At 29.7% G+C, this 26,781-nt stretch overlaps 1 protein-coding gene across 5 annotated transcripts in view; it reads right to left on the bottom strand.

Annotated features, from left to right (window-relative positions):
• The window catches only part of LOC107444724 (centrosomal protein of 192 kDa), a 78,393-nt gene that overhangs the window by 37,858 nt on the left and 13,754 nt on the right, over positions 1-26,781 (bottom strand). For 4 of the 5 annotated variants that reach the window (XM_043039715.3, XM_087168387.1, XM_087168376.1 and 1 more), the window contains exons 10-17: positions 20,934-21,113; positions 20,785-20,846; positions 20,134-20,310; positions 17,638-17,731; positions 15,753-16,481; positions 5,510-5,748; positions 2,779-3,027; positions 2,542-2,698 (exon numbers count right to left, since the gene is read on the bottom strand). In XM_043039715.3, the coding sequence (XP_042895649.2) occupies positions 2,542-2,698; positions 2,779-3,027; positions 5,510-5,748; positions 15,753-16,481; positions 17,638-17,731; positions 20,134-20,310; positions 20,785-20,846; positions 20,934-21,113 (1,887 nt within the window). Of the gene's footprint in view, positions 1-2,541; positions 2,699-2,778; positions 3,028-5,509; positions 5,749-15,752; positions 16,482-17,636; positions 17,732-20,133; positions 20,311-20,784; positions 20,847-20,933; positions 21,114-26,781 lie in introns of all 5 variants that reach the window. The other variant, XM_087168366.1, reaches the window with a different exon arrangement.

Raw genomic sequence — 26,781 nt, forward strand, 5'->3', positions numbered from 1 at the left:
TTCTTATGCCATAAAAGCACTTGTTGGCTGCAGTTACTCTCTTCCTTACTTCTGTGGAAATTGAGTTTTCGGAGTTGATTTCAGAGCCAAGGTAGGTGAAAGAGCTCACCTTTTCAAACTTATACTCTCCAATCTCGATGTGCGTGGATGTATCGGTATAGTTGATACATTGCATATACTTTGTCTTACTCTGATTAATTGAGAGGTGCATTTTTTTGGCCTCTCTTTCCAGGTCCAGGAATGCCTGCTTTAGGTCTTTAGGCGTTCTTGCTATGATATCAATATCATCAGCATAGGCCATAATTTGAACAGATTTTGAGAAAATAGTTCCTCTAGTGTTAATTCCTGAGTCTCTTACTACTTTCTCAAGAGCAAGATTGAAAAGAAGGCATGCTAATGCGTCGCCCTGTCTTATGCCATTTCTTATTTCAACAGGTTCAGATAAGTTTCCCTGTATTTTGACTCTCAATTTGGTGTCATTTAATGTAAGGGATATTAATTTCACAAGTTTTTCAGGAATGTTAAAATGTCTCAGAGCGTCGATAAGCAGTTCTCTATTAATGCTATCATACGCTGTTTTGAAATCAATAAAAAGGATTGGTTGGTTTGCTCAGAAAAAATAATTCACAGATTTCTTTGAATAGGAGTAGAAAAGCTTTCAGAAAAAGAGTGGGATATAAAATCTATTATCATAAAATTATAACCAACTAATTTTTGGAAAATTTTATGAAGTAAAAAATACAAAAACATTTTGTCAAAATAGAGAAAAAAAATAACCACCAAAGCATCGGAACAAACTTGAGCCATAAATGGATTTAGCCCAAGGACAGAATTTAAAAACAGAAGCTAATATCCTAATCCCTTTTTCCGCCAGAATCTTACCTAAATTTTCCTTAATTCCCATAGCGGTCAAAAGTTTCCACAATTGTTTAGCAACCGTGAAAGAATTTTATATGGCATTCTAGTTTAACAGAACTATAATGGAGCAAATTTTGATGCAAGCAAAGTATCGCTAAGTTGATGATATTTCAACTGTTTGGCGATACATTTCCGTTAAAAAAAAAGTGGGTATAATGGATGAAATAATTTAAATTAAGAAAATTAGCAAATAATTTAAATTAGTGAAATTTGAAAAATCATCAAAGAAAAATTTCCAGCTTTTCTCTAAAAATCCCTGATTTTTCCAGGTTTTTATCCAAATTTCCCTGATATTTCCAGGTTTTTTCCAGTATAAAAATATTCCCTGATAATTCCAGGTTTTCAAGGTTTTCCAGGTGGGTGGCCACCCTGTTTTTTTTTTTAATATCATCGTGGACACTTTTGGCATTAAAATCTTAATAGTTGTTTTTGCTAGATGGATATATGTTAAGTTTTTAAACAACAATTACACTGATCCTCTTAATCATGCTGTAAAAATAAGTAAATGCCAAATCTTTTTCCTAAAAAAAAAGAAAAAAAAAAGAGGTAACTTTATTGCTTAGTATCGAAATTCCACAAATTTTTAAAATTAAACATGACATACATGTTATGTATGGTTTAATTTATAACAAATTAATTTTCAAGTATATATTTAATGCTTAAGTAAATTAGTTTAAAGAATAAACTTAATAGACATGAATAAATAATTCTGAATTTAAGCATAGAAGACTGTTTCAGAATTATACTTTGTTGAACACAAACACAATTCTTGAAAGTTATCTGAAATGTTGAAAACTTTGCATCCTAAAGCAGTTCAGATGAACAATAATCAAAGAATAAATTTTTTAGAGCCAAGAGAATGAAAGTTCTTATTTTTTAAAATTACATAGAAACAATGCAATAAGACAAAGGAATAAGACTCAGAAACAGATGATCATTCCAATTCTGTATGTTTACTATCATCAAAGTTGAGACAAAAAATAAGCTGAAACAATGAAATTGAGAGCTTGTCTTGACATACGCTTCTGAAGCTTGGACAGTGACAAAACTGGAGGAAAATTGCATCACAATATTTGAGTGAAAGATTTTACGGAGTATACTTGGTGGCGTAAATGAAAACAATAACTGGAGAAAGAGATTTAACTTTGAACTGTACAAGATTTATAAATAACTCAATGTTATTAAATATAGAAAAATAAATAGAATGAATTGGATGGCCCATGTGATTCGAATGAGTGATGACAATACAATAAAAATATACTGCTTTTTAGATCCACAGGAACAAGAAGGCGGGGAAGGCAGCGGTTGAGATGGGCTGACTCTGTGGAGTCTGATTTTCTTGCAATTAATGAAAAGAATTGGAGATCAAAGATAAATCAGAAGTCATTATGAAGATATCTTTAGAGGAAGACATTGGCCCACATTGGGCTGTCTGACCAACTAAGATGACATTGCATAGAATTAAAGAATAAAAATCTTGAGTAAATTTGACAGTTTCTAGGTAAGGAATTTTAGCTCCAACAGGGCCTCAGATCATAGCTACCTGATCTTACTCAATGTTCCCCTAAAAATTATTATTAATAATCAAACAACTACAGTTTGTGAACATTAAAAACAACTTACCAGCCTCAAACACAAAAGGTATATCTAAACGAGATGCTTGTAAACCAGAATGTGACCGAGGAAATTCATAGAACATAGATGTCGGAGACACAATTTTCACTCCTTTTTGATGTTTCAATTGATTATCACAAAAACTTACTCTCATGCTACCCAAGCCCTGAAAGCAGAAGAAAAAAATGTTTCATGTCATTTCAAGGATTTGTAATGCAAACTATGAAAATAAAAAAGACCACTTACATTGGATAAATTGAGGTGTATTGGAACAGTGACCTCAGATGCGTTTTCAACAGTAACATATTCAATAACAGTACTACCTGCTATAACAGGGCCTAAATTCAAAGAGTCCTTTCCTTTACTTGAAATATTTATTGATGGTCTCAGAACTTCATATTTAAGTGTTGTTTTCAATGGAACTGCTTTTTCATAAAGAATGCCCACAGAAAGCTCAGCTCGAATTTTGCCTTCATAGTTGGGTGAAAGTGTGATCTGGAGAGAAATATACAAAAATATTAAAGAGAATGTTTTGTTAAAATTATTGCAAGAAACTGAAGAGGAAATATATACATGATTAAAAATTTCATTGGCTTCAAAAAAATATGAAGATGGGAGTAACAGAAGTAGACATGTTTCAAGCTCTCAAAAATAGGTGCCCATTCTCAAGATTTACCAGATGTGAATGAGGTAATCAAAAGTGATTTGAAACATAAAAGTCACCAACGAAAAATAGAATACTTTTATTTTCTGTTTTCCACATTTATGCCTGGCAAGTCTTGATAATGGCCGCCTATTTTTGAGAGCTTGAATCATATCAACTTTATAACCATCTTCATATTTCTTTGAAGCCGATGAAGTTTTTAAACAAGTATCATTACTAGAGCCCGGATTTTGATGACCTAAAAAATCTCAACTAATGCCCTTAAAAAGTGCAAAAAATGCCCTTAAAAAGGGCAAAAAATGCCCTTAAAAATGCAAAAATTGCGCAAAAAATGCCTTAAATAAAGTAAAAATATTGAATTAAACAAATGTTTTGCTCTTTAAAATTATTATGAGTCATTTAAAAAATATAAAACAATGCAATACTTGTTCCACGTTCATTAAAGTTTGAAAAATATGTTTTATATCCTAAAATAACAAAAAAAGGAAAATATATTGACACCAAAATATTTTTATTTTGTATAGAAACTTTAATGGATATAACAACTTCCATCTCATAATATTACTAAATATCAGAATTACATTGGATTATTAAATGTTTTTTGATAATTTGAAATGTAAACGAGCGTCTCTTGTCTGAAAGTAAATTTTCATTCCTGCAGAAGCTTGTTTCAACGTCTACTGATGTTATAGGTGTGTACTTGAAAAAGACGGTCTCACTTACTGTCAATTCTTCTTCAATTTGAAAAGATTTTGCTTCGCCTGTTAATATCCTATAGATTTTCTTCATTGTTTTGGAAGCCAGTGTAATAATGAAAATTGATAAAAATAATAAAAATTGGAAAAATTAACAAAAAACTTTAAAAAATGCATTAAAATGCAAAATACGCCCAAAAATTTAAAGAAAAATGCCCTATAAATCTAAAAAAAATGCTCTAAAAGACAAAAAATGTCCAAAAATGCAAATGTCATCAAAATCCGGGCCTTAATCATTACGCACTATTAAAATTGTCTTCGAATTTTTTTTTTAATCAGTTAAAAATGTACAGTAGAGGTGTGAAACCAATACCAGTTTGCATCAGTGATAATCCCTCCACTTAACTAATAATACATCTTATTATAGTAATGAAATAGTAATCTAATCATCATCTATTATAGTAATGACAGGTGACTTACTAGAGTATGTTAATAATCTCTGATACTCATTAGGAATATCAGATATTATTTTAATTAGGACTCATTAGGAAAATAATGAAGATAACATACAAACAAATTTTGTTATTAAGTCTGGCAAATTTTTTTATTGGCATTCAAAGTCAGATAAATAAAATTTAAAAGCATTAACTTGACAGTAAGGAATTAATAACCAAACTACTTGAGCAAATGTATTGTAAAAATAAAAAGAATCATTTCGTCACTTCTTAAAAAGTGTTGGATGAATATGCCTACACAACAGTTTTTTCTTTTGCGCTTTATTTGCAGAAATTCAGAGCATTGTCAGGAAAGCGTTTATGGGAGCAATAAAATTTTTTTATGCTAATTCATAAGAGCACATATAGAGTTTAAAAGTTACTTATACAAATTTGTAAAACTTTATTAATCATGAGATAATAGGTCAAAAAATTTTAAAATTTAGAACCATAAGGTCAATAATGCATTGGTGTGACAAACTGATGTTCAAAATTGATAATATAAAAATTATCTGAAATCTAATCATGAACATTTGAAAAAATTTTATTCAAAAAATGTTCCTTTTCTCAACTTTGACAATTATATATTTTTTTAGAAATAAAATATGGCCTGATAAGATTAATATCATAAACCAAAGGAAGTATAAATTTTTGAAGTAAAGTGACAAAGTCTGATCTGTAATAAAAGAATGCAAATCACATTTTGTTCACTTTTTAATATTTATTTAGTTTAGGCTGAAATAAAATTGAATCAAGTATGACATTCCGTGAAAAATAAACTGTTTTTCTCTTTCTGTTTATCTATTTGGTTTTCTAGCATTTATCACTGAGGATTTCCAGATTTTAATTGCAAGCAGGGGGAAAAAAATAGGTTCAGTCAAATATATTTTAGTCTAAAGCTACATATAAGGATTAATGTACATTATGAACCACCTTATAGTTTCTTATACTTGATGTTACAACAACATGAACCATTTTTAGTAATCAACTACACTTGTAAAATTAATTGAAAAGAAACTTAGTAAGTTTTGATAACAATAAAACTGTTTAGATATTAATTTAAAGGTCTGCATCTGACAACCTACAAAATAATCAATAGCATTTCGTTTAATAGGCATATATACCTCAATTTCAGTGGCTCCTCCATCATTGCACTTGACAAATGGGGGTAAATTAATTCCTAAAAGGTGTATGGTAACAGGCATATCATCCACAGTGGCTGCAACACAAGAGACTTCGTAAAAACATGGTACATTCAGCATATTTTGGACAGGTAACTTTAAAAGTTTCGTAATGCCAATGGACAATTTTTCTGGATAATGCAATTCTTCAGGGCCTTGAACAGAATTTATATTATGCAAACCTAAAAAAAAATAACATTGTTATGAATATTTCATTTACAAAAATGGTTCAATTTTTGTATAATGACTATAAAACACTATATGATACTATGAAATTATTTTAGTATCTCAAACATTTACTTTTTTTTTGTTGGTAAATCTACCACTAGAAAAACTCTACAATGTAGAACAAACAATTAATTCACTGATTTCTGGCTTAATGCAATTTCTATTCATTAAATTATATAAATTCAAATCAAGTCAACTGTGTAAAATCTAAACAGATTCTAAAAATATTTTATTTGTAACTTTAGAAAAAGAAAACAGCTTTATTTTTGTAGATTTGGATTAACACACTAACATAACAATTAAGAACTAGTAATGGAATAATTCTATGGAAATATATATCCTAAGACTATGTAAAAACAAAATTTTGTTGCTTAGTTGCTTTCTTTAAACATATGAAGACAGTTCCTTCCATCTCTACAATCTCAAAAATCTCTACAATCTCATCTCTCAAAAATTTTATTTTCAGAAAACTGCGTTTGTGGCTAATATAAACTGACATGAGCTTGCTTCAATCATAAAAGAAATAAACCTGCTATTACAATTAGAAGGCCCAAATACTAACACTTTTTACAGCTATAATTTAAAAAAAAAATAATGACTATATACCTAGTATACATTTTCTTTAAAAAATATATTAAGATAATGATTCTGAGTATTAAATATATATATTTTCATAAGGTACTTTCTTCTGTCACTATGACTTAAATGGTAACTGTACAAGTCACTAAGAAAATAACAGTAAACAGATTCTGGTTTTCTGATTCCATTAAGTTAGATTTTTTTTTCTTCTTTTCATGATAAATTTCGCACTCAATAAATTAATTTTTATTATTCATAAATTTTATCAAAAAGTAGTTTTTAAATTCCGTTGATCTTATAATATTGAGATGTGTTTCGGGTTTTAATATTTATGCTAGTGCCCTTTTTAACTATTGTTAACTATAATTTTCAAGTGCTGTTTTTATTTAGATTAATAAGTTTTCCTTTTTCTTCCCCATATAATTAGGTATGAAATATATTGCGTTACTTAATAATTGGTTTTATTTTGTATCAGTTAATTTGGTTTTTTTAAAGTATTTTCAAAAAATAAATTTTTGAATTTTGTATTTTTTAAATTTGTTTTTCTTGTCTAAACTTGCAAATATTTTTATTCTTTTAAATGTTACTTTTAAAATTTAGGAGAGCTTTTTTTCCTTTCTTATTTTAAAATGTGTTACACTTTTTCCTTGTAATTTGGTTCAATAAAATAAAAATTAGTGACACTTTTTGGCCGATCCAGAAAACCAGGAAATTCAGACATCCGGGATAGCGAGGTCCTGAGCATCCCGGATAATTGGTTCTCTACTGTATTATAATTTGATATCTTATTTTTTATCAAAAATTAACAGCTTAAAACTGAAGTTCTTTTATTATAAAATAGTCCAGTAACATCACCATTTCAGGTAACGTATTGTAAAAAAATATTGAAAAATTTTATGAAAAACATATTGAAAACGGTATATAACCTAACAATTTCGAAATTATTACTAAAAAGCAAATGTGCTATATTTACTTTTATGATGAATTTTACAAAATTTATTTCTAGCAAAACCTGATATTAGGAATTAACTTTACATAATGTTACTAAACAATCTGGTGAAAAACATGAACTAATTTTAAAGCAACCAAAGATGGAAGAAAAATCAAAAACTGTGTATTAAGTTGCAATGTTAACTGAATAAAATGCTTATTAAAATCTAAGGATCTTTTAATTGAGGAGATTTAAATTTTTATATAACAATCTGCTTATCCTTATGAAATAAAAATAATAGCGTAACAATCTAAAACTTCAAACAAAAAAAAAAAAAAAATTACATTGCAACAAAACGAATTATAAATTGTTACCAAATATCTAACTTTCTTGTTAGAAGCAAATTATGCTTTCTTATTTAGTACTTAGGGGGAAAAAAAATTAAGTATTTTGAAAAAACTTTGTTTTCATCAAAAAATCAAAGCCCTGGGGTTTATTGGATGAAAAACCTAGGTAGGCTCGGAATTTTCAAACCCTGTTTATTACAGATCTATTCAATTTTTAGCACATCATTAATTTTAAAAAATGTTACTGCTGTGTATGAATTTACAGTTAGTTATTACACAACAAAATATTATGAAAATTAATTTAATTCTTTAAGATTTTAGGAAATAGTTTTCGTTATGGATTGTAGTTCAAAACATTTTCTTGATACTTCTTTTCTTAGGGTTTTACTTAATTCCTATAAGCAGATGCTTTACCAGTAAAACTGAATTTCTTGAATTCTGTCAATTTTGAAGGTTAGTGTGGGTCTTCTACTTAGGTACCTTAAAACTGCCCCCACCCCCAAAAAAGCACTAACTTTTTCATGTGCAGTATCCTCCTAATCGACACTATTCTTTTAGAATGCTTCACTCTCCTCATAGAGTATCATTCTAGGCAAAAGGCAGAATATATTAATGAAAGAACCAATATATTAATGAAAGGACATGCTCTCTTCCCCCTGCCTGTAGTCCTCCCCACATTCCATTGTCGTTCTAAATTGTTTTACCCTTGATGCATGGTCTAATTCTAGGTGTTAAAAGTACAGCTTTTTGTTTTGAAAAAGTTAACTGAAAAATTGCTCCCATCAACTATAGTGATGCTGAAAAATTAAGGTATTTTTTAAAAAATTGTACTAAAATTAAGTACTTTTAAGGGTCTTTATTTTCTAAAATAAAAATTAAGAAGTTTTTAAGGAATGTGGGAGCTCTGTGATGGTATAGACACAAATCGAGAGCCAGGGATGAGAGTAGTCAGAAAGTAAAAAAGAGGAAATCTAAAAATGAGTATATATATATCTTTATATATATATTTCGTCTGTTCGTGTGTATGTCACTGAACTCCTCCTAAACGGCTGGACTGATTTAAATGAAATTTTCTGTGTACCTTCAGAAGGATTCGAGAATGGTTTAGATTCACAATAGAACATTCTGCCACAAACCGTTCCAGCGGTATCAGCGAAAATCGAAATGGAATTTTCTGATTGGTTAAAAGTTAGCCATTGTTTTAAATTTTGCTGTACACGAATCAGTTTTCAAATATCTTGAAGATAACAACAGTGATATTTTCTATCTTATAGCTCTATTCTTTTAGAAAAGTAAATTACATATACTTTAATATTTAATCATAATTCGGTTCTTTATTTCAGGTGAGCACAAGCTGTCATTTGAAAACTATTAAATTGTTTATTATTACAAAGTTTGCGAATTCACATTCATTTTAATTATTTCATTTAAAAAATAGGAGTAGACTATATTTGAGGGTGCCCCTTGATTCTCACCAAGTTGTGATAGCGGTTGATCTCCAAGCTGGCCGATGTTGAATCCCAATCGTGATTCTGATTCGTTTAAATTTCAGCGTTATTTTTAAATGTTCAACGGTATATGTAATTTCAGAAGTCCGTTAGTTCTATGTTGGATACCGGCTGGTTAGGTTACTTTTGCTTCTGATCAATAGGATCGAAGGTATGTGGGCAGTCATAAAAAAAGGACTTTAGAAAAAAATGTCACCGCCATTCCGATACCACAGACGCCATTTTCAATTCGTATTTCGCCGAATTTATGTGGCGATGGAGGAACACAGATTCTATTCATGATAAATTTAGACAGTATCTAACTGCTATTAGAGAATTCTGTGCACCTAAAACTGAGGAAATTCAAGCTTAATGAATAAGTGAGATGTTTTTTTTCCCTTTTCTTTCTGTGCTTACTCCATTAATTTTTATTTCGATTCAAAATGCATTTTATTGGGTTTATTAATTTTGCTTACATTGGGTTCATTGCAATTTTAAAAAGTTTTGGCCGATGTCTTGCTGAAATTTTCCAATGTATTATTAAAATATCATTATGTTTTGGCAGTCATTCCTGTTATCGCGGTGTTCCGCGCAAACAGGAATGGTGATAAACATAAGTTACCAATTTCGTCAAGGGGCACCCACAAGTATATTTTTACCAAAAATAGATTTTTGCTTTAAATTTTATCATTATTATATTTCTTATTTAATTTATTTCATTTTTATTGCCTTTTTATTACTTAAAATAAATACGTGAATTTTTGAATTAGCAAATTTGCGACCACTGTCAACTTCTACATTTCTTTTTGTTTGAAAGAGAATATTTGCAAAAATATGCCGCCTAAACGAATCGCTCTTAGTCGATCAACATCTTAAGCACGCAAGAAGAGAACTAATCGTGTTTCAGAAAAATCGGAGCAATGGAAAGAAAGACTTGAAACTAATCGAGAACACAATGCTTTAGCCCGTTCCTTAGAAACGTCTGAGAAACAGGAAAGAAGACTGTTAACAAATCAACTACGCACTACTCAAGCCTGTTCCTTGGAAACATCAGAGCAACGGGAAAGAAGACTGTTAACAAATCAACTACGCACTTATCAAGCCCGTTCGTCGGAAATATCAGAGCAACGGGATGAAAGAATAAAAATCAATCAAGAACGCACTTCGCTATTCAGACGCTGCCAATACTCTGATTTGAATCTCAGTGCATTTCACTATGATCCGACAACCAACTATAGTCTTTCACCCAAGCGTCTTCATCGGAAAAATGGATCAATTATGTATGTTTTGTAGTGCTCTCAAATTTAAGAATGAAACAGCTGGAATTTGCTGTTCTGGAGGCAAAGTGTAACTACCAGATTTAACGTCGCCAGCCGAGCCATTATCAACGTTGTTATCGGGTCAAGCAAATCAATAGAAACTTTTCTTGGCGAATATAGGTCAGTACATTCGTGTTTCCAAATTACTTCATTCGGTGCTGCTACAAGTATCGGTGCGCATATGGACAGCGAGAGTTATTTATTACATTCACATGCAATCCTGCTTGAGCTAAAATTAAAGAGCTTTAGTAACTTAGGCAAACATCATCGGATCTTCATGATGAATTATCACACGTGAGTTAAAACAAATATTAAGCTCTAAACTTGGTTTTATTGCGAAAAGTCATGCTTTTAGAGACACACGGTGTTTGATGCATTCTATTGAACGGCAGAAAAAGAGAATTGCCACATGATTTGGCTTATTGAAAAACTCACACCAGGACAAATTGGTCAGCTCATATCAGCAGAAATATTCATGACGCCATTGATCCAGAATTATTTCAGATCATCATCCAAAATATGTTTCATGGTCGGTGTGCATCACCATACATGTCTGTTTGAAAATGCACTAACGATGTCCTAGGGAATTAACTGTTGAGACCATCACTGGTTTTTTCACCATTAAATAAAATTCTCTATTCAAATCATAATCACAAATCTCATTTACACACTTAAATACAAAATTTAAATTCAAACTGAAAGCTTTGCAACGCACGCAGGGTACAGCTAGTATATATATATATATATATAAACAAAAATTTGACAAAAAAAGTGTGATTTTTTTAAACTTGTAAACCATGTGATTATAAATCCCAATATCAGGGTTTTAAAAGCTCGTAAATACAATTCGCGATATTGGTTTCTTAAATCTCGTAAATAAGAATCGCAATGTACAATATTTAAATCGCCTGAATAAGAATCGCAACGTTCAACTTTTAAATCAGGTAAATACGAAAATGGATGTTTGATAAAATCACGATTTTGAAAATGCATAAATACAAAACACGATATTGGATTTTTAAATCTCGTAAATACGAGTCATAATGTATGATATTTAAAAAGCGTAAATAAGAATTGCAATGCGCAACTTTTAAATCAGGTAAATACGAAATTCGATGATTAATATTAAAATCGCGTGAATAAAAATCTAGATATTTGCAGAGTCTGGACTTGGGATTTTTAAAAGGCTTGTTTGTATTGTTTTTTGTTTAGACATAATAAATAAAAATTTACAAGATTAATTGAATGAGTAAATAAATATTTTCACCGCAAATCCACCTCTATTTTTTTTTGTTTGTTTGTTTGCTTTCACTCCAGAATACAAGAAGCAGCGACGTCTGAATTACGAAAATACGAGCTATCCCGCCGACAGATAAAAATATGGAAAATCTTATTTACTGCGAGTGAAATCTGAGAAAATAGCTAATGTGAATAAAAATGCGGAAGGGTTAGCAGCTAGGACGTAGTTTGAATTTTCTGTTTTTCTTTGAAAATCGTAAATAAATATAACAGGGTTCCCACTCTCTTAACAAAGCAAAAATTAAGGACGTTTAATGACTTTTTTTTTAAAAAATTAAGCACTTTTTTTTGGAAAATTAAGGACCTTAAGACTATTTTTAAAAATAGTATTGATTGTTTATCATCGAATATCTATGCACCACAAGTTACAGTGCCAATTATTTACCTGTCTTAAAAAAGAAAATCAATCAATAAAAAAAATAATAAACCATTTTTTTTAATGTATGTACTGATATAATTGTATTAATTAACAAGGCTCATCAAAGCTGGACCAGGTAATTTTTGGCAAACCAGGGTAGTTTTTTTTAAAAATATTTTTCAGATTGTTAAGGGTTAATGCCATCCATAAAACGAATATATATTCCATTTTTAATGATTTAATTGAAATTGAATTGTAAAATTAGGATTTAAATTTTTTTTCCGTATTTTTAAGAAATAGAGTAAATAAAGAAATGTGGGAAAAAATTATTACAAGTTTTTAATAAAATGTTTTTAATAAATGCTATTAATAAAATTTCCTATTTATATTAAATGAATATATTGAATGGTTTGTGTATTAAATGAATTGATACTAAGAATTAAGAGTTATGCATGAGAGTAGTTTTCTAACTATATTAACTTAAATTAGGTCCTATTTCAAGTAAAAACAGACCATACTAATATCTAAGCCCTTTAAATCATTCCACTTTTTTTTCATTAAGCTTAAAAGAAAATTTTTTAGGTCATTGCACTAAATATTTGTATGAAAATTTTCATAGAATAAGAAGATTTACAATTATTTGCTGATTTTGATTATTTGACAAGATTTATAATTTTCAAACCAATGTTTATTAGTTCTCAGTGAAACATAAATAAAAGGGTTTAAAACGATTTTTTGAAGGTATCAACACATTTCTATGGCCTTTGCCTATAGCCCCCTCACACATATCCTTTATTGTCTCTCTAAAATGCCCAACTCTTGATGCAAGGATTAATCCTAGTTAATAAAAGAACAACTTTTTGTTATGAAAAATCGACTTGAAAAATTGTTTCTATCAACTATAGTGACCATGTGACAGAAATTTTTCAGGCTTTCTGTGACAAACTTCCCCACCATTAGTATTTTTCTGCAAGATACTTTTAATTATAACAATTAATAATTTAAAGTAACAGAAAAATTGTGTTTACAGAAGAAAGTACAGAGTAAAAATGTTTAAAAGTTTTTTTAATTATAATATTATAGGCGATATTCTAGCATTTTGTAGGACTAATTATTATAACACACGTTAATTATTTCCTCTCTCGAATATTGTAAATCCATTACATAATTAAAATTCGTAAATGAATGAAACGATTATTAATTAAGATTCATACAGAAATTAAAAATCTTAAAACCTGTGGCAGTAAAACCCGAAATAAAGATCGACGACGAAATCACGCAAATAGGACTCTTTAAAAAAGAGAAGTTCAAATAAGTTTTTCGGTTGTTATAATAAATAAGATCGCATTTAAAACACCGGATTTTAAACTTCGTGGAAATCTATAGCAATCACTGCCAAAAAATTTATAAAAAAAAAATTTCATCATTATGTCAAAATATATCAGAATAAAATATACATTGTGTCTAAAATATATCGGAACATTTTAAAACCCGAATAAAAGCAATATCAATAACTACCAAAAATACAATCAAACATGACACAGTTTTATGATACTCTTGGCGTAAATTGAGTTTGTAAAGTTCTGGACCAATGTCGCCTTGTCACTGCAATTTTGTTACAGGGTATAGTAATGCTGAAAAATTAAGGACTTTTAAAAACCTTATACCATATTTAAGTACTATTAAGGGCCCTTATTTTCCAAAATAAAAATTAAGCAGTTTTTAAGGACTTTTAAGGACTGTGGGAATCCTGTATAATTATTTTACTTCAATGACTGAATTTTCACTAAAAAGCGGAATATTTATTTAAAAAAAAAAAACTTTTAGAGAATCGGAGTTTGATAAAAATGCTGAAATTCGATAGACATAAGCGAAAAAAATCTCATCCCTGTATGAAGGTCAACCAGTTTTATCCCAAGAAAATGATTTTTAGAGAAACTTCAGAGGGAGGAGTGAGGACTTCAATAATTTCGCTCCGCGGAAAATTAAATTCCTCATAAAATATTTTAACTTGTGCAAAAAATTTTTTTTAGCGGAAATTAGAGGGAAAAATGGAAAAATCTTAAAAAAAGCGGAAATCCGCGAAAGAATCTCATCCCTGGAGAGCAATGAAAAGTGTTTACTCAAATTAGCGTTTCAAATTTTGCATGCAGTTATAATATCAGAATTTTAAAAACCATGAGAAATTAATTGTATACATACAAAATAAAATACAAAAGAAAAAAATGATCAAAACACACATCTCCGATGGCATCAAGCATGCTGAAAAGTAATTACTGAAATGCCAGATTCGAAATTTCCATGTCAGAAATTTATTAAAATATATCACATTGATTAAATAATTCTTCTGTTACAAATTGGAATTAGCAACAGAATTGCTACTTATTAAACTATAATTTTTTTTTTTTAAAAAAAGGGGAAGAAACACCTATTATTTTGCAAACAATCTTTTTAATGTTTTCCATTTCGGAATTACTTTTATATTATCAATGGTATACTTTTGTGATTGCCTGTTCATGACGTTATTATCTGAAGTTATTAAAGAGTTTTTTTCCCCAATCTAGCATTTTTGAAGTTTTGCTTTTCTATAACAATTTTGTTTAAAAAAAAAAAAATAATCGTCATCTCTGTTTCCCTTTAGACGGAAAATAGAGTGGATTTAAGTAAAACTGAATTGCAGTATTTTTAAAATGATGACTAAGCTTTTAAATAGATTCTAATTTATTAATCTAAAAATATTAAAATCAAAAACAGTTGATTAAAATCATTTTGGAATACTGGCAGTATATGAATAATTATTTGTTAACAAGATGACTGTTGGGCAGTTCTCAAACTTGTGAACGTCAGTAGAATAATCGAAGTAATTTAGTAAAGAGAAAGACTAACTTCGAAACTCCTGCTTAAATACTCAAACAACATTCTAGAAGCTCTAGACAAGTGTCCATCTATGATTGGCTGAAGACTGAATGACCTGTCATCCAGTATCACTATAACGTCACAAGATATGTCATGCACGAGCTGAGCTTTGTTTAAGGAGGTCAATCTCACGCAGGGAAAAGTAAACAAAAATATTACGACACCGTTATCGAAGTTGAAGTTCAGACATAAAAAAGTTTTTATGGTTGATTTAAGCTTTAACAAGATTAGAAATGATAATATTAAATTCTTTACGAGTTCTTTTAATGGGAAAAATACTTTTAGATACTATTTATTTAGTAACCTGAATTAGATAAGCATCATTTAAGTTATACTTTTTACATAGGTTTGAGTAAAACTTAATATAGTAGGTTTATATAATCAAATAGTGTATCGAATTAATTCACATTAATAATTATTGTATTGAATTAAATAAATATTGTTAATAAGGAGAATTATTTAGTTTAATATAGGGGATGGGATTTAAACAAAAATATGCTAATTGCCAATAATCACGTGTGAATGAGAACTTAAAAAGAATAAATGTTTCGTTAACAAGATTTTGTATAACACAATTTAAATTTTAGATAAGCGAAACACTGAGAAAATCTTTTCCGAATAGAAAAAAAATTGATTTGCAGAAATCCTCAAATCTATGTTCGTGGAATTCTGGAAAAACCACATGCCTGAATGCAGTAAAATAACTTAATACAAAATGATACCTTGTAAATGATAAGGATTGTATCTACTGAGTCCAGCTTGAAGAGGTGATATGAAAGACATCATTGGTGGTTGCACAGCTCCATACGTTGCATTATACAACATGCCATTATGAAAGCAATTGCTGGGACCATTTAAAAAGTTTTGCGTTTGAACAGAGACGGGATGATTAGGAAACGGAATACTAGGACAGTTAGAGCATGAAGAAGATGGTCTTGTAGAAGAAGTAGTATTCTGAAAGGAAAACTGGCAATTTGGACAAGATGACTTAACATCCATTTTTATGCCAGCATCACTTACTGCATCTGAATTGGAGATATTTAACAGGGGGTTGTCATTAGGTTGTCGTAATTCAGTTAAAGTGCTATTTACAGAAGGAGATACGAGAGATTGATTTCTACTTATTGGAGAGTTCTGAATTGTGGTGTTGTCCTGCTCTACTACAGTCAGAGTATCATTAGGGGAAGGAGTAGCCGAAGTTAATGAAACAGAATTCAGTATTTCATAGCCATTTTCTTCTTGAGATCCCTTTTCAGAATGGGATGTGACATTGGAGGTAGAGTTGTGCACAGGACGGTAATTCTCGAATATTTTAGAGGCCAATCTTGATGGCCGAAAAGTGGAATCTCCTTCCAAAATATCAGACAGACCAATATCTCGACAAAACTGACTTGATTCAGAAGGAATGCTTTCAGATGATAGAATGCTTTTCATTGCAGACATTGTAGACCCTGAAATAAAATTACTATTTTACATAAATAATTTAAAATTAGCATTTATTTTTATATTTTGTCTAAAGAACAAAAGGTGCCTTTGAAGTGCAATATTAAATATAGAATAACAACATATTGGATCAGGAATAATGTAATCATTAAAAAGGGAATAGATTTCTTAAATACCAAGACGCAAAATAAAGAGAAAAGAGCGAAAGGGTAAATTAAGCCAAATCCCAAAGGGTAAATGAAGCAAAGAAGCCAACTTTTCACATTAGCTATCAATAATCAGAAAAACAATAATACATACAACATGAATAAAATTAAAATTAGTGCAGTTTTAATTAAGGTATTTTATTTAGTATGATTCATAAAGGTATATACTTAATAACACACATGAACTTGAAAGAAAAAAAACTCTGTACCGAGCAAAAATTAATGGTCGTGAGTAAAAGTATTTGCAGCCCTTCCATTTTCCCTGTTTTTTCCTTCCAAGCATAAAAATTGAATACTATAAAAAAAAATAATAGACATCAAAACATAGTGTTTCTTCTAAACATTATATTTAAGGTTAAATTTATAATGGAAAAAAAAATTTATTTTTAAAATGTAAAAATAGAAACTTTAAATTTAAGCTTAAATAATTAGGTAAAGTACTGCATATTCTCAAAACCAAATATCTGATCCGTAGCACATAGTATATTTAAAATCCCACTATACAATTTGTGACATGAGGATATGTTTAGCATCATATCACTACAACGTCACGGCAATTGGGATGTTTGCGATAATGAACAGAAATAGAATTTCGAATTGAAAATCAATTCATAAATTAAAAATATTTCCTTTACCTAAATTACTTTTTTTTTTATGATGTGTCATTGTATACTATAACAATAAGCTATCTACACTTGAAACTTTTTTTAAAAAAATAAATAAATTTTTTATAATATAAGAAAAATTTCTAATTGATAGTTATTTGGAGACAAACACAAATTTAATAAAAAAATTACAATAGGTACATCAAATAGGTTACATCAAATTTAATAAAAAATTACATTCCGGCACTATTAAAGACTGTAAGAATGCTATCTTCCGATTTATCATTATATAATTATTTTCTGATTAATTTGAAGATCTATTTCAATATTAAAAAAAATAAAAAATAATTTACCAGAGATTTCAGCAGAAAGTTCTCCAAAATTAGAGTTCTTGGAAATATCAGGATAGCATTTTGTAGGTGTTGATACAGTTGTACCAAAATATGGCTAGAATAGTAAGAAAAAAACAATTTCAAAAATGATTGTGTTCTGAAGAGCGAGGAATATCAAACAAATAAAAAGCTTAAACTGTTACTAAATAATTGGGAGATAACTGTTAAAGAAAGTATTAGATGTTTTTAAATTTTTGAGAAAAGGAAAAAGAACTTTTATGAAAGTTTGTGGCAAGAGTGCAGCCACAAGAGAGCAGAAGTTCACCGAATTCTTAAAAACATTGGAGTTTATTCTAAAGGATTAAGAGCCAAAAAAATATTTTCTAAAGCAGACCAGGCAGAGATCTTTTCTGAAATGTTTTTTCGATGAAAAATGTCCATTAAAGGTGAAACCTATTCCAAAAGTTAAAGAAGCGAAGAACTTTAGACTTTTTAACTACATATAAAAAATGGATGGTTCTAAAAATTTGAAACCAATAATAGTTTGGTAAGAAAATTTATATTTAATACTTTCCTGCTAGTTTTTTTTAAGGAAATATATGCATGCTAAAGATCCTTAAATATGCCTTAAAATTTTTTTTTCTGATTAAATTATTAAAAAAATATACAATAGAAGATTTTTTATAATGTAAATCTTAAAATGTGATGCTTTGCATTACATACAGTTTTCTGTTACATAAATTATCTCACATCTCCTCAAGCTTACCTACTATTCATGACAATCTGTGTATGGAGCAGGTTAATATTAATGCTTTAAAATATTAATCAATTACAAACTTTAAAATACAAAAATATACAATTTATTTCTTATTTATAGAAAAATATTTAAATAATCAAGAACAGGACTAAACAAAAAAATTTATTAATCTGGTAAACTTTAGAGATAGTACTGTCTAAAAAAGAATTTTTCCTCGTAGCCTGTGAGCATCTATAGTTTTTGCTCAGTTAAAGAAATTTTTCTAAAAATGCAATTTACATTGTTTATACCTGTAAAATATTGCTTTTTATACAGAATTGTGGTTCATAGAACTGCATTGTAGGATTTTCAATGTCATGAAATTTTTTGAGCCTGTGTTTATTATGTTGAGGATCGTTTGGATATGTTAATTCTTTAACAGCTATAATGCAACATATCACAATTTAAAATAATCCTAATTTCAGAAAATATATATTTCAGTTAAATATAACCCTAAAGTATCAAATAATATGAAACAGTAAGACAAGATTTAAAATTTCTTTCCCCATTCATATCTTTAAGACACAATTTCAAAATAGTTTCAGGTGGTTCGTCAATGATAAATAAGAATAAATTGCTTTCAAACAGGATACAAAAGCCTGTTATTAATAAATGTATGGAGAAAGTATACTGAGTAGTTATATGAGATTGTTATAGCATAGCTGCCAACATGGATAGGAAATAATCCAATCGATGCTACAAAATATAAATTTCATGATAATTGTTGCAAAATATACTAAATATTTTACGCATAGAGAATTTTAGGATCCAGTATAATGCAATATTTTCCAGTTATGATTTCACATGAAATGTTATGTAGTATGTTTATTCATAATTTTGAATACGCATTTAATTCGTCAAAGATAGTTAACTGAATTTTACATGAGGCTTCTTTGACAGTGACAACTAACAGTGATATGAGGCTTCTTTGACAGTGATCAGTGACACTTATTTACATATTCAAGCAAGCAATAATCTGCACAAAAATTCGATTTCAACAGGTATTTTTTAAGGAAACTTACTCAATTTTAGGGAATTATCGAAAATTTACAAAAACCAGGAGAATTTTTATTAAATCAGTAGACCAGGTGAAACTGGCAAAATCCAGTAAAGTTAGCAGCTATGTTATAGGTAAAAGCAGAGGTGATTGTGAGCCCAACTAAAAAAACCGGAAAATTTCTTGAGTAAAATCATTAAAGATGCTAATGTCTTCATAAATTTAAATCATCGATATTTTCAAAACATTGAATTTTAAATAAATTATATACAGCATAATTTGAATGAATAATTATGTATAAGTTTATTTCTATCGCTAATCACATTTATTATTCTACCAGAAAAAATATTTACAAATGAAAGATGCCAAGTATAAATTCCAGATCTAATATTTTTAAATAAAATATACAAGAATTTTCATACATAAATGTGATGGATTTCCTGAAACTTATGGACCTAAGATTTCCAGAAACTTCCGGAGCGCAGTTAGGGAAAAATCCGGATTTTTTCCGGAGCACAATCACCTCTGGGTAAAAGTAAAAAATCAAAGTTAGGAAAAGAACACTTAACTTTTGCTTAAGACATGTCCTATGTTTTAAGTGTTTCTACACAAAACTTTTTTTTTTTTTTTTTTTTTAATATCTTTAAATGCAAGTCAGAAATAATACAAATAAAATAAAACATTATTAAATAGAATATTGTATTTTAAAGTCAGAGGTACTGACTCTTTCTCTATGAGAATCATCTGATAAGGTTCCAACATTCTCAGAGCATGGACCAAAAAGAGCACCAATGGAAACTTGATGACCGTGACTGTTCTGCAATTCTAAATTCCAAGATATGGTAGAAGAATCCTCTGGCTGTTGATCTGAACTTTCACTTGATTTGGATACTGAAGATATCTAAATACCAAAAAATTTAACAGTATAGTAAGTTCTGTGCAACGAAACTCAATGATTTAAGAATAATATGCAGGAAATAAACTTCATCAATTGAATTTTAGGTACTATTTATTTCATTAGAGTAGGTGTCCCCAATGTAAAATCACCAGGTGTAAGTAAAATTAAACTGCTTTTATAAGTGACGTCCATTTTTTTATATTACAAAGAATAAATAAAATATCTGAATTCAATCGTACCAGCAAAATAAAAAAAGTGCCAAACTTTTTTCCTAATCAGACATGTTATTGCAAGAAAAAAAAAAAACGCACAATATAAATTAATTAAAAGATAAAGTAAAAAAAATATATAACTATTCCTTACAATGCAATAGCAAATCTATCAACTAACAATATTATTGTTTAAACTCTGCATGATGGTAGAATTTACATGTTTGTATTTAACATTAAATAATCATATTTAATTTAAAGTACGTACTTCAAACATTTGTTCTTTCCTTAATGCTTCTTCATCTTCCCTCAGCAAATCGTTTACTTCATCTAAAAAAATACAAAAGCATTACTTTCCCAACTGAATTATGCCTAAGCATGCATAAATATAAGAAAATTAAAATTTTTAAACCTTACCAGGTTTCATGAATTCTGAATCGGAAATACCGAATTGGGTGCTGGAAAAGAGATTAGAAGTACTGAAAAAGTTACTAGCTCCTAATTTATTATCTGTATCCAGTCCTATTCCAAGTTCATTACAAGGTAAATCTTTTTCTGATACAAATGAACCATATGGAGATGTGGCAGGAACAGATACTAAAAAGTAACAGTTCCAAAATATATAAAAGATTTGAATAAAAGTTTAGTAAAAATGTTATGTTTAATTTGTGTTAAACAGATTTTTTTTTATCTGATTAACACAAATATCTTTTCAATGGTTTAAAAAAAACTAGTTTTCCTTAGAACAGGACTTCCCAAATTGTTAAATTGCTCTTTGGGGTTTATGGCAAAAAGTCAAATCAGAGGTGATTATGTCACAAAGTGAAAACCCTGAAAACTTTATGTGCAAAAACTCTATTACTAGTTATCAATTTATATACTATTCCTATTTAACATAATGTTTTAAACTAAGATTTATAAATTAAATTCCCCACCAATAAAGACTTAACTTAACAAAAAACATAGTTAAGTTCTTACATGAATTGCGCTACTGGATTTCAAAATCACGTAGATTTGAATCACCTTATTGGATTTTAAAATCACGTAAATATGAATAACGACACTGAGTTTTAAAATCACGTGAATATCAATCACAAAATTGGATTTAGGAACACGAAAATACAAATCGCAATACTGGATTTTTTAATCGCGTAAATACGAATCGCAATGCACGATTTCTACATCCTGTAAACACCAATAGCGACATTGGATTTTAAACTCACATGAACAAGAATTGCTAGTGATCAAGTTCAATATTGATTTAAAAAGTTTGTAAATACAAATTAGGATATTGGATATTTTAATCATGTGAATACGAATCCTGATGTACTATTTTTAAATCGTGTGAATATGATTCACAATGATTAACTTTTAAATCAAGTCAAGACAAAAATCGGCACTTGATAGTTTCAAAGATTAAACATAATAAGAGAAACAAAATAAGACAAATCAAAAAATAAAAATTGAGGAAAAGTCATGTGTATGAAAACTTGTCATTAATGCAAAGAGAAGGTTTCAAAATTTAAATTTTAGATTGCGGGAAAATTTCACCGGACTGTAAGCTTTGATCAGGGTGCGTAGCCAAATCTTTGAATCTAAAATAAGCACTTTTTAAAAACTTTTAAAGCACTTTACAAAAATTTTCAATCACTCAAAAAATTCATATTCAAACAGTGATATCATTGAAAAACAAAAACATTTTATAAACAGTTTAAGCGTTAAAAAGAAACCAAAAAGAAACAGACCCAAATCGAAACAATCAGTACTTTCCCACATCATCGAGCGAATTCAACTTGACCCTGAACTCAGAACAAAAGTGTTAGACAAATAATAGAAGTTAAAAGGTATGAGGTTCGATTTTCCGTCGTCGATCTCATGCATTCAACTTGCGTCGGTGACGTCATGGTCTGCGGGGATCGGCCAGTTTATTTTCATTTGCTGTTGGTCGTTCTTGCGTGGATCATGACGTCACCTGCTATCTGTATTTAAGCTTCTGTTGAAGCAGATCATTTTGTATTCTTTCTTTTCATCACTCGCTGTTTGTGACATTCTTTATTACTATGTTTTTAAATAAACTCATTTCTTCAGAAACTTCGTTTCTCTTTTATTGTTGAGTTGTTGACATGACAAATATGATATTCTGCGAGAATCTCGGCTGTCAAGGTTATGGGCCGAGTTTATGGCATAACCGGGATTCATGTTCTATCGTTCTGAATATCTAGTTTTGGATTAGCCTGGATTTAGCCGAGTCTTTGTCAACTTTAAATGGAGAATCTTAAAGATGGGGGCCGTTCCCGCCTGCCAAATTTGCAAAGTGAATCGTCAGCTTAAATCATAAGTTTGCTATGGAGTACTTCAAGGTGCTGTTGATTTGAAAAATAATACCACATTTAAGAAAATATGATGCTTCTAAAGAATTTTTCTCCAGTTGACAAAACTAACAGTAAGAATTTATTTAAAGAATTTTAGACCGGAATTTGAAGTCGGCACATCCAAATTTGATGGCTACTGCTAAAGATTACGAAGTTTGGTATCTAGTATAGAACGAGCAGTGATACTCCCTTTTGCTTTTAAAGAACCTTTAAGTCATAATTGTTTCATCATGGAATCTTCGAACCTGCATATAGATTTCCTAAATTCGTCAAATTGGAGTACGTGGAAAGAAAATATGAAAGTAATCCTCATGGACCGAGGAGTGTGGAGTTTTAATCTCCAAAACTGAGCCTGCCCTACCTTCAGAAGCAAGTCGAAAAGAAAGTCAAGAATACCTCTGGAGACGGGACAAAGCGTACACGTCAATATTTCTTAGTGTGGAACCTGAATACCGAAGTCTGATCTCAGCGACGATGGATGGTGCTGAAGCTTGGGAAATTTTAAAACAACATTTTGAGCCGACTACGAGAGCGAGAGTTATTCAACTCCTAGACCAGTTCTTCGACCTGAAATACACCCCAGGAGAAGAGGTTGGAATATTCGCTGCAAGATTAAAAAACCTGGTTTCTCAGCTGAAAGAAGCAGGACATCCTGTTGACGACCTATACTAAGGATTCCAACTTATAAGATACTTACCCAAGGACTTTCAAGGTATAGTTCAGATTATTTATAGATGGGAGGACACTAAATTTAAATTTAAGAACATTTTAGGCGAATTACTTTTGGAGGAGAGTAGACTTAAGCAACTTAATTTTGATTTAAATAATGTTAGTGATATTGCTTATAATGTTAATTCAAGTTTTAATGAAAAGTTAAGCATAACTAATAAGTTTAAATCTGGTTCTTCTAATAGTAAGGGAAATTTAGAATCTGCTAACATTAAGTCTAAATCCAAAACTAGTTGTGATAAATCTAAGATAGGACCTTGTTATCGTTGTAACAAATATGGTCATTTAATATCAGATTGTAAGCAAAAATTAAGGTGTAATTCAAAGAGTATAAAGAGTAAATTTAAACAAAATGCAAGTGATAATTCTTACTGTAATGTAACTACAAATGTTTTAGATAATAGTCTTTATATTGTTGAAGCAAATGTTGGCAATGTGAGTCATGAAATTGAGAAAGAAAGTTGGCTTTTTAACACTGCCGCTTCAACACATTTTTGTAATAATTTGGATTTATTCTTTGAATATGAAACTGTAGAAAATGCTTCTATGTCTTTAGCCATAGGTGACATTGAGAGCCCAATTTTAGGTATTGGAAAGGTGCAATTTTTTAATAAGTTAAATGGTAAAATGCACAGAATAACTTTACAAAATGTCATGTATTCTCCTAAACTTAGAAGAAATCTTATTTCTGGTTCTGTAATAGAGAAAGCTGGAGGTTATTTTGTGGGTGTTAAAAATTGTATTTCTGTGTATAATCGGGTAAATGAGAAGATTTTCTATTGTAAAAGATTTAATGGCTTGTATTATTTTAAACCTAATGCCTATACTAAGCCCGATAAAGATTTAGTTATTGACAGAAGTGTTACTGACGCGAATGAGCAATTGTTTAACGTATCTGTTCAGACAAATGATTTAGACATTTGGCATTTAAGGTACTGCCACATAAATTGTGATTATATAATTCAAACAAGTAAAAATTCTAGTGTGAAAGGATTACCTAATCTCAATTTTTTAGACAATAATTGTATAGAATGTAAATTAGCTAAATCTAAAAGAATTTCGTTTAAACCAATTTTAAGTATAAGGTCTAAGAAACCTTTGGAACTTTTACATATGGACGTATGTGGTCCAATGCCAGTCATTTCACATGGTGGAAGTCGGTACTTTCTTTCTATCACTGACGATTTTTCGAGAAAAGTTACTACTTTTCCCATTAAAAGGAAATCTGATGTTTTTGATTGTTTCATAAGATTTCAAAAGCGAACAGAAAGGTTTTTAAACTGTAAAATTGTAAATGTTAGAACTGATAATGGTATGGAATTTTGCCATAAAGAATTTAGTGATTTTCTTGAAAATGAAGGTATAAGAGCTGAGCGTACTAACGCTTATACGCCACAGCAAAACGGTGTTAGTGAACGCTATAATTTAACCGCCTTAGATAACGTAAAAGCAATGTTAAAATCTAGTAAATTAGGAGATGCTTTTTGGGCTGAAGCTTTACTATGTTTTACTTACACTTTTAATAGAATTTGTCATAAAAACCAAATTAAAACTCCCTTTGAATTGTATAGTGGAAGAAAACCATCAGTCACTCATTTGAAAACATTTGGTTGTTTAGCATTTGTGGGTCAACCAAAACAGTTGCGTAATAAACTTCAAATGAGAGCTAAAGAAGGGATTATGTTAGGATATGCAATGCATACGAAGGGTTATAGAATTTGGATTAAAAACGAAAGGAAACTTGTAGAAACAATAAATGTTTGTTTTGACGAAAGTGTAATTGGTGTGGAAGCTGTACTGGGCACCAAATTCATTAAACGCAATTTTGCTAGTTTTAAACCGGAGCGTCCCGACTTGGACGAAAATTCTTCAGATGAAGATATAGGCAATTCAAGCGTAAAACCTGATTTAATACCGTGTAAAAACATTTCGTGGATTAGAAAAGCTATACCCCGTCCAGATAATAGTCGAACTGATATTTATTATAACATTGAAGGAGTAAATATGAGATTAAGATCCTATAATGATGTAGAAAATTATTGCAACAGCAATAATATTAAGTATGATAAGGATTTATTTAATTTCAGTGGGAAAAATGCTTTTTCGGGTAAAGTTTCAAATTTTCAGGTTAATCATAATATAAAACATGAAGCAAATCATATTGAAATAAAAATTCCTAAAAGTTATAAAGACTGTTTAAAATCTCCTCAAGTTAAAAATTGGGAATTAGCCATGTCTGACGAGATTAACACTATGAAAGAAAGAAAAGTTTGGGATTTGGTACCAACTCCTAAAAATAAAAGAATTTTGGGAAGCCGTTGGGTTTATACAACTAAAGTAAATGAAAAGGGGGAAATTGTAAGATACAAAGCACGTTTAGTAGCACAGGGATTTAAACAAATAAGAGGTGAAAGTTATGATGAAGTATTTAGTCCTGTGGTTAATTTTGTTCTTGTAAGAATGTTTTTCACAATATTAGTTTGTATGCTAGGATGGTATCATTCCCAATTAGATATAAAGTGTGCTTACCTTTACGCAAATTTGAATGAGGATGTTTTTATGTATCAACCTCAAGGTTTTGTTCATTTAAATAAGCAAGACCACGTCTGTCATTTAAAGAAAGCTATTTATGGACTCAAGCAAAGTGGTCGAGAGTGGTTTTTTGAATAAGATAATACTCTTGAAAATTTAAACTTTGTAAGATTGAAGTGGTGTAATTGTACATATGTATATAAAAATGTAATTCTTATAATTTATGTAGAGGTTCGACATTCTACCCGTACCCCCTACGTCAAAAAAGTGTTAGAAGTAAAATAAAACAAATAATAAAATTAAAATAAATTAAAAAGAAAAACATTTCATAAGGATCTGATATTCTCCATCCGAATTGGAGCACTCGGGTTTCGGCTTCAAGTGTGCGTGCATGCGCAATTCATAACGTGGGTAGTCCGCATGAATGATTACGTAGCAAACACCTCATTTTTTGTGAAATGCATGGGATCCACCAGATATCACTGAAGGCAAAAAAAAAAAAAAAAAAAAAAAAAAAAATTCGGGGAAAAAAAAAGCACTTTTTAAAAACGCCAGCTGAAAAATACACCTTTAAAAGCTTTTAAAAACGAAATCCCCAAAAAAGCACCTTTAAGTACTTTTTACAAACGCTA

This window comes from Parasteatoda tepidariorum, chromosome 1 (genome assembly GCF_982258835.1).
Source record: "Parasteatoda tepidariorum strain Cologne lab strain chromosome 1, Ptep-v5.0, whole genome shotgun sequence".
Lineage (NCBI taxonomy): Eukaryota > Metazoa > Arthropoda > Arachnida > Araneae > Theridiidae > Parasteatoda > Parasteatoda tepidariorum.